This window comes from Diadema antillarum, unplaced genomic scaffold (assembly GCF_040938485.1).
Source record: "Diadema antillarum isolate AM-2024a unplaced genomic scaffold, OU_Dant_1.0 seq00001454_RagTag, whole genome shotgun sequence".
In the NCBI taxonomy this organism is placed as follows: Eukaryota; Metazoa; Echinodermata; class Echinoidea; order Diadematoida; family Diadematidae; genus Diadema; species Diadema antillarum.
Genome location: NW_027272200.1, coordinates 655,018 through 668,706, shown reverse-complemented (window position 1 = coordinate 668,706; position 13,689 = coordinate 655,018). Strand labels below are relative to the sequence as shown.

The 13,689-nt window shown below is 38.5% G+C and overlaps 1 protein-coding gene across 1 annotated transcript in view; it reads right to left on the bottom strand.

Moving 5' to 3' along the window:
* LOC139709609 (terminal uridylyltransferase 7-like) overlaps positions 1–13,689 on the bottom strand; it is a 40,730-nt gene that overhangs the window by 13,404 nt on the left and 13,637 nt on the right. Inside the window, exons 10-14 of the mRNA XM_071621568.1 lie at positions 12,062–12,158; positions 10,997–11,187; positions 5,296–5,547; positions 3,511–3,624; positions 210–287 (exon numbers count right to left, since the gene is read on the bottom strand). Coding sequence (XP_071477669.1) covers positions 210–287; positions 3,511–3,624; positions 5,296–5,547; positions 10,997–11,187; positions 12,062–12,158 — 732 coding nt within the window. The remainder of the gene's footprint in view (positions 1–209; positions 288–3,510; positions 3,625–5,295; positions 5,548–10,996; positions 11,188–12,061; positions 12,159–13,689) is intronic.

Sequence of the window (13,689 nt, the reverse complement as noted above, 5' to 3'; positions counted from 1 at the left end):
CACACGTGGGTGGGTTTCCCAGGACGAATTCATGAACGTATGAATTTGCATATAATATGCATATTCATGATATTAGCATTTTACAGCCATAAGTATCAGCACTCACCAGTCTCTTGATGTTATCAAAGAACCAGGCATTCATGTACGAATTTGGATATATATGCATATTCATGATGTGAGTATTTTACAGTATCAGTATTGGCACTCACCAGTCTCTTGATGTCATCAAAGAACCAGGCATTCCAGCCATCCACTTCATGCACTGGCATCTTGTCACCTGGGTACAGCTGAGGCAGAGAAGACGGTTCAAAACATTACACAAATAGTGAATGGTCACGAGTGCGATGGTACAAGATTTCGCACAAGGTGAAAGATACATGCGCTCTATTCAACAAAGTGAAGCCGAGTTGAATAGTGCGCCTCTATCTTTCACCGAGTGCAAAATCTTGTTCCACTACACGAGTAAAGACCATACACTATTTGTTTTGTACAACACCTTGGACATCAACAGATGTAATCTAGGCAGATTCTTGAATTTAGCACAGAAGTGGCAACCATTTTCGTGATGATGGAAAACGAGTAGCTGCACAGTCACAGTCAGCCGTCAAGTGTATGTACGTACATATGCAAAACTGATCAGTTGAAGTTGTTTACAAAAATGAGTAACAAAAGTACGCGCTTGCAAGCGCGCAGGTAATTGTGGAGTGTGCATGGCAAATGTTTGTTTATTGTGACATCGGAGCCGTGCGATGGTAAACATGCATCATCCATTTTTGCTCAAACAAAATTGTCATGTGATGGGCAATCGACCAATCGGATAGCTATATTTTTTTTAGATATTATATAAAAAGGAAAAGTAGAAATTACGCGGTGCGTAATATATGTCCCCGCCGGAAGTAGCATTTTGTAACAAAATGTACAATACAGGTCAAAAAATCAAGGTCAAAGGTCAAAGAAGTCAAAGGTCAAAATTCTGTGTAGAAGTGTTGAAGCCCTCACCTAGTGCCATCACATAAAGCAAACGGAATCGAAATCGGGTTAGAAATGGCGAAGGAGTACCATTTTGTAGCAAAATATACAATATAGGTCAAAAAATCAAGGTCAAAGGTCAAAGAAGTCAAAGGTCAAAATTCTGTGTAGAAGTGTTGAAGCCCTCACCTAGTGCCATCACATAAAGCAAACGGAATCGAAATCGGGTTAGAAATGGCGAAGGAGTAGCATTTTGTAGCAAAATGTACAATATAGGTCAAAAAATCAAGGTCAAAGGTCAAAGAAGTCAAAGGTCAAAATTCTGTGTAGAAGTTTTGAAGCCCTCACCTAGTGCCATCACATAAAGCAAACGGAATCGAAATCGGGTTAGAAATGGCGAAGGAGTAGCATTTTGTAGCCAAATGTACAATACAGGTCAAAAATCAAGGTCAAAGAAGTCAAAGGTCAAAATTCTGTGTAGAAGTTTTGAAGCCCTCACCTAGTGCCATCACATAAAGCAAACGGAATCGAAATCGGGTTAGAAATGGCGAAGGAGTAGCATTTTGTAGCAAAATGTACAATATAGGTCAAAGGTCAAGGTCAAAGGTCACGACTGAAATTCTGTGTAGAAGTTTCAAAGCTCCCATGTAGTGCTATCATATAAAGCAAACAGAATCAAAATTGGCTCATAAATGACAGAGAAGTAGCAAATTGAAGATTTTGATCACACACGGACGCACACACGGACGGACACACGGACGGACGGACGGACGGACAGACGGACACACGGACGGACACACACACATACGGAGCCCGTTTCATAGTCCCCTGCTCGAACTCGTTCGGCGGGGACAAAAATATATACTGCTTAATATATACATGTTGAGTTTTGGTGGGGGAGGCAAAGATAGTCCATGGGCCAGGCCAGATATTGGTACCACCTGAGGTGGCAAAACCTTTTTGGTGTCATTTTGTTTGTCGGGCATAGATATGCTTATCAAGCTATGATAGCATTTCCAAATGAGTAGCTTAGTCATAATAAATGAATTTTTAACCAATTTGGTCTCATTGTTATATCCCTACACTTCTGAATCGAGACCAACCGGCTATACAAAGAAGGGCACTGTCTTCTGTATGTTCACAGGTGTTTTGTTGTAAACGCGGTGCGCTTAGTCTTTATTCAAGGCAGCGAAGGGAATATCCGAAGGTTTTGATGTCCACAGCGCTTAGTCTTTATTCAAGACGGCGAAGGGAATATCCAAAGCTTATAATACAGTGTATATCCCTTTATCTAAAAACAACAACAACGAAAAAGCAATTCCTCGTGAATTTTACCGTATTTTTCAATTATTTATTATTTTCCGGTGAAAACGCTACGGTGAAAACGCTAATAGCACGCCAGTGTCATTTTATTTACATCCAACAATGAAAGATAACGTAAAAAACAATGTACCGGTACACTACAATACATTATAATAAATAATATTGTAAATGAACAGAGTGATTTTTGTTTAAACCTGATGTATTTGTTAAGAGGGTAGTATAAAAACAGTGTAGATAATCCCTTTTATTAGGAACTTTAGACATGATAACGGTACATTGTTCTAGATAAAGACTAAGCGCACCGCATGACAGCTGTGGACATCATAACCCTTTGGATATTGCCTTCGCTGCCTTGAATAAAGACTAAGCGCACCGCGTTTACAACAGAACACCTGTGGACATACAGAAGACAGTGCTCTTCTTTGTATAGCGGTCAGTCTCGATTCAGAAGTATAGTGATATAACAATGAGAACAAATTGGTTAAAAATTCATTTATTATGACTAAGCTACTCATTTGGAAATGCTATCATAGCTTGATAAGCATATCTATGCCCGACAAACAAAATGACACCAAAAAGATTTTGCCACCTCAGGTGGTACCAATAACCCATTTTTTGGGTCTTGGCCCATGGACTAAGAAGGCCAAGTTAAACGCAATCTCCATAAAATACACAGACAGACAAAACCTATATCAAAATCATGTGACTCTAAAATTCATTTACCCATTTACAATAAACATGTTTTGACCTTTTGACTGTTTTACTCACACTTTTTTTTTGTGTACACTGATAAACTGTGTGTCTAAAAATATGCTGTGATCACCTTATATGGTTGGTGATAATACATACAGCATGAGATTGCGACTTAAAATTTTGTTTGGTGTAGTTTACTTCAGGCAAAATGGTGAAAGCCTGGTATCGGCTTACAATACTGCTATCTAGCAGGACCACACTAAGAAAGGAGATTTTAAAAAAAGTATTGTGCAAGTCTCAAGTTCATTTTTCGATGTAAAAAAACAACAACAAAACAACATACACACAAAGGGTTGAAGTCTAAAATATTTGTCGTACAGATCATGCCTTGCAATGCACAATTATAAACAGCCAGTGTTCATCAAGTTATAATAAATAAATAAATGAATGAATGAATGAATGAATGAATGAATGAATGAATGAATGAATGTTGGATATCCACGGTTTCTGGTCCTGAAAACTCACCTCTTGTAGCACTGGAAGAACAGGTGGCTCTCGCTGCTGCAAGAAATACACCGTGAGCAGAGTGTAGGCGTAGGATGACAGACTGCCTCGCGAAGCATCTCCAATGTCACAATACTGCGAGAAAAGAAATACCAAGAAAAAAATAGAAGTGCTGCGCAAGTTTCAAACTTACTATTCTAGATTAAAAAGACAAACACAATAGGTTTGAATCATGGAATTGCTCCATTTTTCTGCAACACACTCCCCTTCCACATTCAAAATGTGGTTTCTGTTCTGTATCAATGCGCTTAAAAATGCCAGTATGAATCGCTATATAAATGTTATTATTATCAAAGAAATTTGTAACGAAGCTCATGAAAGGCATGTTGTTTTCAGGCCTGCTGCAGAATGGATACACTAACTCTTAGACAGATAGACAATAGATAATATGTCTAGACAGATAAATGGATATGTGCAGATAGACAGAGAAACAGATGGATAAACATATATAGATGGAAAGATAGAATATTGAGAGATCGACCAAGACAGCTATGTAGTTTAACCCTAAAAAGGCCAGGGGGGGGGGTTGAATCAACCCCCCCCTTGACATTTTCTGCAACTATTCCGCCGCGCGAATTTTTTTGACCGCGCCGTTTGCTGACTTTTTACTTTCAAGTCTCGCGCATCTTTTCACACCATTTTCGCGAAAATTGCGCATACCGTTACGATGCTGCACGACCTTTTATACAAGCCTGTCAGACCAAAAATGGCTCAAAAACGTGATTTTGTGTATAAAGTCTATGCAAATGGAGTTTTCTCACCTTATTCATAAAGATATGATTATTTTCACTTTCATAGGCTGAAATCAATTAATTTTAGAGAGACATTATGCTTGAATTATGCTTGAAAAAGGTTATGCTTGAAATTATGCTTGAAAAAGGTTCTGTCATAAATTTTGCAAAAAAAATGATAAAAGAAAAAGTCAAAAAACAAAGAAATACATAAGAAATTCATAAAACAATAAAATACATAAGAAATTAAGTTTCATACCAGATTTTTTTTTCAGTACATTGTTAGGAATGCTACAAAGAATGTTATCCCAAAAAAATTAGGATTCTAGAAGTTTCACTTTCTGATTTAGAGCAAAATGTATGATTTTATGCATATATTAGCATAATTTATTAATATAATGGAAATTTCCATTTCTTTTTGCATAATGTGGTAGATTACACCACAGGTAATGCATGTACCCATTTCCATGGCAATTGCGTGATCGACGGCCGAGATCTCGCGGGAGGGGTTTGAATCAAACCCCCCCCCCCCCCCCCCCTCGGCCACAGAACACCCCAAAAAGCCCGGCCTGGTTAGGGTTAATAGCTTGGTTAATCGATAGTTTCTGTAAAACCAGATATATCCGCATGCATTTTAATCTGACAAATTTTGCATGAGCCACTATTCGACAAATTAAATTCTATTCTATCTATCTAAAATGATTTAGATAGATACATTGTAGAATAGACAGATACATAGGCAGAGAGCAAAGATAAAGATGGAAATCAGCAGATCCAACTTCCAGGGCACAATTTCATGTAGGATGTTAGGATAGCAACTTTTGCTGGAGTGGCAATTTTCCAGAGCAACAGCCAATCAGGAAGCCGGATTCTTCTCGTTACCATGACAATTGCCATTCCAGCAAGAGTTGCTATCATATCAACTTTTTATGAAATGGGGCCCAGGAGCTCATGACACGGCTTTTGTCATACCAAGTCTGCATTTTCATTTTCTTCTCCTTTTTTTTTTTCATACCTTTGCAAAGAACTTCATGGTGTAGCCCAACCTCACCACTCGTGCGTCGATATCAGCGTAGGCCCTGAGGAGCCGGGTGTTGCACTGGGCCAGCGTGTTGTACAGACTGATGTCGCCTTCGAGTCGGGTGGGCCGGTGGACGAACTTGACGATGGGAACCTTGGCGGTGGGGATGGGCACAATGTTGTAGAGGTTGCGGTTTTTCCGCAGGGCGCTGGCGAGGTCCTCCACCACTGATGTCACATCTACACCCTGCGGCAGGCAGGTCAAGAATCACAGAACGACAAAATATCATTTCAAGTGTAACTCTATACTGTGGCCAAGTCCACTTTAACCCGTTGAGGACGAGTCCCGAGTATACTCGGGCAAGTATCTATGGGAAATGCGTGTTGTAGCAAAATCAAACCGCCCTCAACGGGTTGATAAGGAGAATTATAACACATGAATAGAATGGCCAATTTTGTTATATATTACAGTTGGACTTAGCTACAACAAGCTACAAAGCTACAAAAAGTTTTCCACAAATTGTCATAAAGAAATATGATTTTTAAAGCAATGGTACACTCAAATTCCCACTGTTTCGTGCATAAATTTAAACGAAATTTCCCTGTTTTGTCACAAAATCAATCCTCTGATTTCAATCAGTGTAGTCTTGTCATTCAAGCCTAACAGCAGTGACTTCTTCTAAGTAAAGGGCTAATAGTGGCTGAATTATCAATCTAAAGCATAATTTTCACAATATAATTTCGGTGTAAATCCAGTTAAACCCTGTTTTAACAGACTTTACCCTGACAATGTCGGGACAACGCCCAGAGAACAAAATTCCTTGCCTTGGGCAATGAAACCGCAAGAGAGGATGAGGGATACCGTCTCAACAGATGTACACAAAAAACCTTCTCCCCAGCTGGTTTGGGTAGAATTTGGCAAAAGTTACCGCGGCAACATCCCAGCAACATTTCGCATAGACCTTCTTCACAGGCTTGGTTTAAAAAAAAAAAAAAAATGCCCGAAAGTTGTCACAGTAACTCTGGTTTGAAAGGCTCTGTTAAAGAGGGGTTCCGCTACAGACAGGTATTAGGTACTGAGAAAATCACCTGCCTTAATATGTATGTGCAACTGCAAGCAAAATCAATGTTCCGTAAATGTAAAGCAACATGCAAAAACTAAAAAAATACAGGAGTTCCATAACTCCTGTATTTCATGCCTAATATTGATGAACCTACCCCACTTTTTCTGAATGATTTTAGTCATGTTCATTCAAACAAGTTGTACATGAGGTTGGTTTTCACTCAAAGGGTAGAATATGTGATGGAAACAGGTCATTATCCCTGCCCTCGAACGTTGTTCTCATTGCTACATAAAGAAATCATAAAAGGGCTACCAAAAGGGCACTGTAATTTGAAAGGATCTACAAAAGAGCTGGGAATGAAAGGATTATGGACACTGTTCTGCAAAGTGAAAGCCTGTAGAGAGGTACTGAGAATGAAAGGGTTATGAAAAGAGTTATGTCATTTGAAAGGGTCTACAAGGGAGCTCGTAATGGAATGGTTAAGAGAAACTGCTCTGGAAAATGAAAGGGTGAAAACAAGTACTGAAGATGAAATGGTTATTGAAAGGGTTCTGTAATTTCAAAGGGTCTACTAAAGAGCTGGGAACGAAAGGGTTTTAAAATCTGTTCTGCGAAATGAAAGGGTGTACAATGGTACTGAGAATAAAAGGGTTATCAAAAGGGCATTGTAATTTGAGAGGATCCACTAAAGAGCTGGGAATGAAAGGGTTATAGAATCTGTTCTGCAAAGTGAAAGAGTGTACAGAGGTACTGACAATGAAATGATTATCAAAAGGGTATTGTAGTTTGAAAGGATCCACTAAAGAGCTGGGAATGAAAGGGTTATAGAATCTGTTCTGCAAAGTGAAAGAGTGTACAGAGGTACTGACAATGAAATGGTTATCAAAAGGGCATTGTAATTTGAAAGGATCCACTAAAGAGCTGGGAATGAAAGGGTTATAGAATCTGTTCTGCAAAGTGAAAGGGTGTACAGAGGTAGTGACAATGAAAGGGGTATCAAAAGGGTACTGTAATTTGAAAGGGACTGCAGAAGAGATGGGAACAGAAGGATTACATACACTGTTCTGCACAACGAAACGGTGTACAAATGTACTGAGAATGAAAGGGTTGTCAAAAGGGTACTGTAATTTGAAAGGGTCTTTAAAATTGAAATGAAATGAAAGGTGTACAGAGGTACTGAGAATAAAAGGGTTATCTAAAGGGTACTGTAATTTGAAAGGGTCTACAAGGGAGCTGAGAATGAAAGGGTTATAGACACTGTCCTGCAAAATGAAAGGGTGTACAGAGGTACTGAGAATAAAAAGGTTATCAAAAGGGTACTGATATTTGAAAGGGTCTACAAGGGAGCTGGGAATGAAAGGGTTATACAAACTGTCCTGCAAAATGAAAGGGTGTACAGAGGTACTGAGAATAAAAAGGTTATCAAAAGGATACTGATATTTGAAAGGGTCTACAAGGGAGCTGGGAATGAAAGGGTTATACAAACTGTCCTGCAAAATGAAAGGGTGTACAGAGGTACTGAGAATAAAAAGGTTATCAAAAGGGTACTGATATTTGAAAGGGTCTACAAGGGAGCTGGGAATGAAAGGGTTATGGACACTGTCCTGCAAAATGAAAGGGTATACAGAGGTTCTGAGAATAAAAGGGTTATCAAAAGGGTACTGTAATTTGAAAGGGTCTACAAGGGAGCTTGGAATGAAAGGGTTATATATACTGTTCTGCAAAATGGAAGGGTGTACAGAGGTACTGAGAATAAAAGGGATATCAAAAGGGTACTGAAATTTAAAAGGGTTTAAAAAAGAGCTGGTAATGACAGGGTTATAGACACTGTCCTGCAAAATGAAAGGGTGTACAGAGGTACTGAGAATAAAAAGGTTATCAAAAGGGTACTGATATTTGAAAGGGTCTACAAGGGAGCTGGGAATGAAAGGGTTATGGACACTGTCCTGCAAAATGAAAGGGTGTACAGAGGTACTGAGAATAAAAAGGTTATCAAAAGGGTACTGATATTTGAAAGGGTCTACAAGGGAGCTGGGAATGAAAGGGTTATAGAAACTGTTATGCAAAATGAAAGGGTATACAGAGGTACTGAGAATGAAAGGGTTATCAAAAGGGCATTGTAATTTCAAAGGGTCTACTAAAGAACTGGGAATGAAAGGCTTATAAAATGAAAGGGTGTACAAAGGTACTGAGAATGAAAGGGTTATCAAAAGGACATTGTAATTTGAAAGGCTCTACTCAAGAGCTGGGAATGAAAGGGTTATAGAAACAGCTCTGGAAAATTAAAGTGCAAAAAGAAGTATCAAGAACAAAAGGGTTATCAAAAGCTACTGTAATTTGAAAGGGTCTACAAAAGAGCTGGGAATGAAAGGGTTATAGAACTGCGCTGGAAAATGAAAGGGTGAAAAGAAGTACCAAGAATAAAAGGGTTATCAAAAGGGTACTGTAATTTGAAAGGGTCTACCAGAGAGCTGGGAATGAAAGGGTTATAGACACTGCTCTGGAAAATGAAAGGGTAAAAGAAGTTCTGAGAATAGAAGGGTTATCTGAAGGGTTATGACAAGGATACTGAAATTTGAAAGGGTCCACTAAAGAGCTGGGAATGAAAGGGTTGTAGACACTGTCTTGCAAAATGAAAGATGTACAGAGGTACTGAGAATGAAAGGGTTATCAAAAGGGTTATGACAAGGGTACTGAAATTTGAAAGGGTCTGCTAAAAAGCTCGGAATGGAAGGGTCATAGACACCGTCCTGCAAAATGAAAGGGTGTACAGAGGTACTGAGAATGAAAGGATTATGAAAAGGGTACTGTAATTTGAAAGGGTCTACAGGGGAGCTCGCAATGAAAGGGTTATAGAATTTGTTCTGCAAAATGAAAGGGTGTACAGAGGATCTGGAAATAAAAGGGCTATGAAAAGGGTACTGAAATTTGAAAGGGTATACTAAAGAGCTGGGAATGAAAGGGTTAGAGACACCGTTCCGGAAAATGAAAGGGTGAAAGAAGTACTGAGAAAGGAAGGGTTATGAAAGGGTATTGTAATGTCAAAGGTCTACAAAAGAGCTGAAAATGAAAGGGTTATAGGATCTGTTCTGCTATATGAAAGGCTGTACAAAGGTACTGAGAATGAAAGGGGTATCTAAAGGATTATGACAAGGGTACTGAAATTTGAAAGGTTCTGCTAAAAAGCTGGGAATGAAAGGGTTATAGAAACTATAATTCAAAATGAAAGGGTGTACAAAGGTACTGAGAATGAAAGGGTTATGAAAAGGGTACTGAAAATTTTGAAAGGGTCTATTAAAGAGCTTGGAGTTATAGAAACTGTCCTGCAAAATGAAAGGGTGTGAACAAGTACTGAGAATAAAAGGGTTCTCAAAAGGACACTGTCATTTCAAAGGGCCTACTAAAGAGCTGGGAAGGAAAGGGTTATAGACACCATCCTGCAAAATGAAATTTGTACAAAGGTACTGAGAATGAAAGGGTTATGAAAAGGGTACTGTAATTTGAAAGGGTCTACGAGGGAGCTCGCAATAAAAGGGTTATAGGATTTGTTCTGCAAAATGAAAGGGTGTACAGAGGTTCTGGGTATCGAAAGAGTACTGTAATTTGAAAGGGTCTATAAGAGAACTGGCAATGATAGGGCTACAGAAATTGCTCTGCAAAATGGACAGGTCTACTCTGGTTTTGAGAATGAAGGGGTCGTCAAAAGGGTACTGTTATTTGAAAAGGCTTACAAAAGAACTGGGAATGACAAGGATATTTAAACTGTGCTACAAAAAAAAAAAGGGGGAACAACTGTACTGAGAATGAACGGGATACTGTAATTTGACAGAGTCTGCAAAAGAGCTGGGATTGCGAGGTATATACAAACTTTCCTACTGAGTGAAAGGGTGTACAGAGTAACTGAAAATAAAAGGGTTACCAAAGGTTACTGGAATACGAAAGGGTCTACAAGAAAGCTGGGAATGAAAGGGTTAGAGAATCTGCTCTGCAAAATGAAAGGGGGTACAGAGGTACTGGGAATGAAAGGGTTATCAAAAGGGCACTATTATTTGAAATGGTCTACTAAAGAGTGGGGAATGAAAGGATTACAGAAACTGCAAAAGAAAGGGGGTACAGAGGAAGTGAATCTATGACCCTAGAGCTTCCAGGGCACCTTAACCACACCTCCAAGGGATGTTGCACATCATATAATAATCATCATTTATATTGTTTGATTTGATTTTGATTTGATTTGATTTATTTCTGCTTAATTCCGTTACATCAGATATGATTATGTACATGTCATTTATGACAAACAGTTTATTGACACATAGTTTTTAGTACAATTATACAAGACATTTAAATACAAACAGTTTATGGAACTTAAACAGAAGGGTCTCCAAAATAAGCCAAGGCTTGACGGTATGGAGACTATATGGTTACCTACTCTGGATAGAATAGGGAATAGAGAAAGAGAAAAATAGGGAAGGGTAGGGGGAAAAGGGAAAAGGGAATTGTGCCCATGTTTGAGAGCTCAGAGTCTCTGGTTTGCTAGATAGAGGGTCCAGACCAGAAAATCTCCCGTTTAAGAGACGCTTAGGGTCGAAGTCTCTTGAAACCACAGATTATTGCAACCACATGCTCCGGCCTCACCTCTGCACTTGCTTGGTCCCGGAAGGTCAGGCAGATGTCGAGGTCGCTGTTGCGGAAGCCGAAGCCATTGCCCGAGGAACCAAACAGTGACAAGTCAGCCTTTGGGAAGGAGTGCTGTCTGATGTAGTACTCCAGCTCCCTGAGGCAATTATCTCGGTGGCGCAAATCTTGTCGACTCGGGGCGTGTAGCTCTGCATGAGACACCAAAGATGCAGGACTGGTAAAGTTTGTCTGACTGGGTGATATGGTTTTCTAATTTCTACTTTTAATAGATTGCCTGAAAGCTCATGATTTTGTGCCAATGCACAATATTTTTGTATCATGATTATGACAGAAAGAAAGAAAATTATGGTCTGGCCGAGTGATTCTATTTCATTCATTTCTTTATTCATCGTCGTCGTCATCGTCATCGTCGTATGTTGTAGCACGGTTCTTGGTCATTCAGTGTTGAATAAAATATGCATACTACTCTGTGCAGTACATTCAAATGCATTCGTAGTTCGGTTAATTGCTATGTTAATAACTTTTGTTATTGTTTTAACATAGATGAGAAAGGTATGTAATCTGTGAATGTTTTCATGGCACTGTAATATCAGACTCAACAATACAGTGCAACTTGGACATACTGGATACTGGATTGTACTCATGAGAAAGCTACAAAAGTTGTACATGTATCAAACACAAGCAAGGCCCATTGAAAGTCATACACTGTAAATGGTTGTTGTATTTTTCTAAAAGGAATTTAAGAGCATGATTCATAGTTCACCTTACTTTCCAATAAAAAACTATGAAAACAAGAGCTTTATCTCCAGTTACTGGAACCTAAGAAATATGCTGACCAATCAACTTGAACACAACAGGAAGGGCAGAATTTCATGGAGAGCAAGTGTATAGTATAAGCAATGTTTTATACCTGCTTTTTCTCCATTTTGAAGATGGTGCTCACATGAAAGCTAGCATTTTGCGAAATCAATTTGCATAATGCAATGTCCATAGAGAAAAAGGAAAATAAACTACAAGGGACGGCAATTAATAAGATAATAATCTTATGTCTAATGAAATTACCAAATATATTATTGCAGAAGCACGTGACCAATTCCAGGAAATTCGGGTCCATCTTCGGTAGTGGTTGCAAGGGAGGCAAGGCGTCTTCTGGACAGTCCTGAGTTGATCAAAACAGAGCAGTCTTTCCAAACAAAAATTCTTCAATTTCAAAGTAGCCATGATAAAGCCTCAGACATTAAAGGGAACGCAAACCCAAAGAGCAATGTGGATTGAGTGAAAGCAGTAACATTAGTAGAACACATCACAGATACAGATACAGATACAGATACAGATATTTTTATTAGTCTTTCTTCCAACAAAAAAGATAATCATTTTCCAGGTGAATGAATACAATATAAATTATACAAGTACACTGTATACATAATTCAGACATCTTAATATAACCATAACAATATAACTAAGCAGTTGCACATAATATACAATCCACATAAATCAAAACACAATTAAAATATCTTCACAATCATAACAAGAATAACAAGGAAGAGAGACTAATAAGAGATAAAAAGACACAGAGAGAGAGAGAAATAAGAAAGAAAGTGAGGGAGAAAGAAAAAAGGGAGACACCCAACAAGAAGTGGTAAAAAGAAAGGAAAAGTCTGATATAGAGATGAGAAAGAGGGAAAAAAGGACATCATTTATGCACTGAAAGTTTGAGGAAACTCGGGCAATCGATGCAAAGGTTATGAATCTTTAGAGTTTTGGTGTTGGAACTGCTGGGTAAGGAGACTATTAGAGGTTATGTCGTACAAGTGGACTACACTATAAAGAAAATATAAAGGGAATTCAACAAAAATTCATTTTTCATGAAAATTACACATTCCATCAACTTGATACTGACATATGTTAGGGGTAGTACATATCCTTATTCCCCCTGCTTTCTGAAAGTGGTAAGTCAAGTACTCTTTCATTTTGCTAGAAAAGTAAATTTTTGTGGAACTCCTTTTATATTTTCTTTATATTGTTGTCCACTCATACGTCATAACCTCTAGTAGTCTCCTCATCCAGCGGTTTCAACACCAAAACTTTACAAATTCATAACTTTTGCATCTATTGTCTGATTTTCCTCAAACTTTCACTGATGTGTTCTGCTAATGTTAATACTTTTACTCAATCCACATTGCTCTTTGGGTTTGCGTTCTCTTTAAACTACAGTCTTGTATGAACACATCTATGAAAATAACTGTATGTTAACCTTTGTCGAAACACTTCATACATGTTTTAGTATAAAGGAATCCATGCGCCCACTATCAGTATAGCAATTGCTAATATTCATACGTCATGAAAATGATGTGCTGCATGCTTCTAATTGTATTCAATGAACCACACACATAAGACATAGTAGCATGTTCCATCAATGTGTAACTGTGGACTGTGATATTGATATTTCCTTGTGAACACAAAAGCGAATGATGGCTGTCGCGTAAGACTGACCTTACTCATTTTCTCAAAATAAACTAAAATAATTTCTGCTTTACGAAGAATCGATTAGGACACTCGGACAGTACAGAACAATTTATTCATAGATGCACGGCAAACTGGACCTTCATTCACTCGTAAACACATTCTGATACTTGAATGGTTGTCTATGCATCGTAAAAACAGGATTGGTTGCAACAAGAATGTCCCTT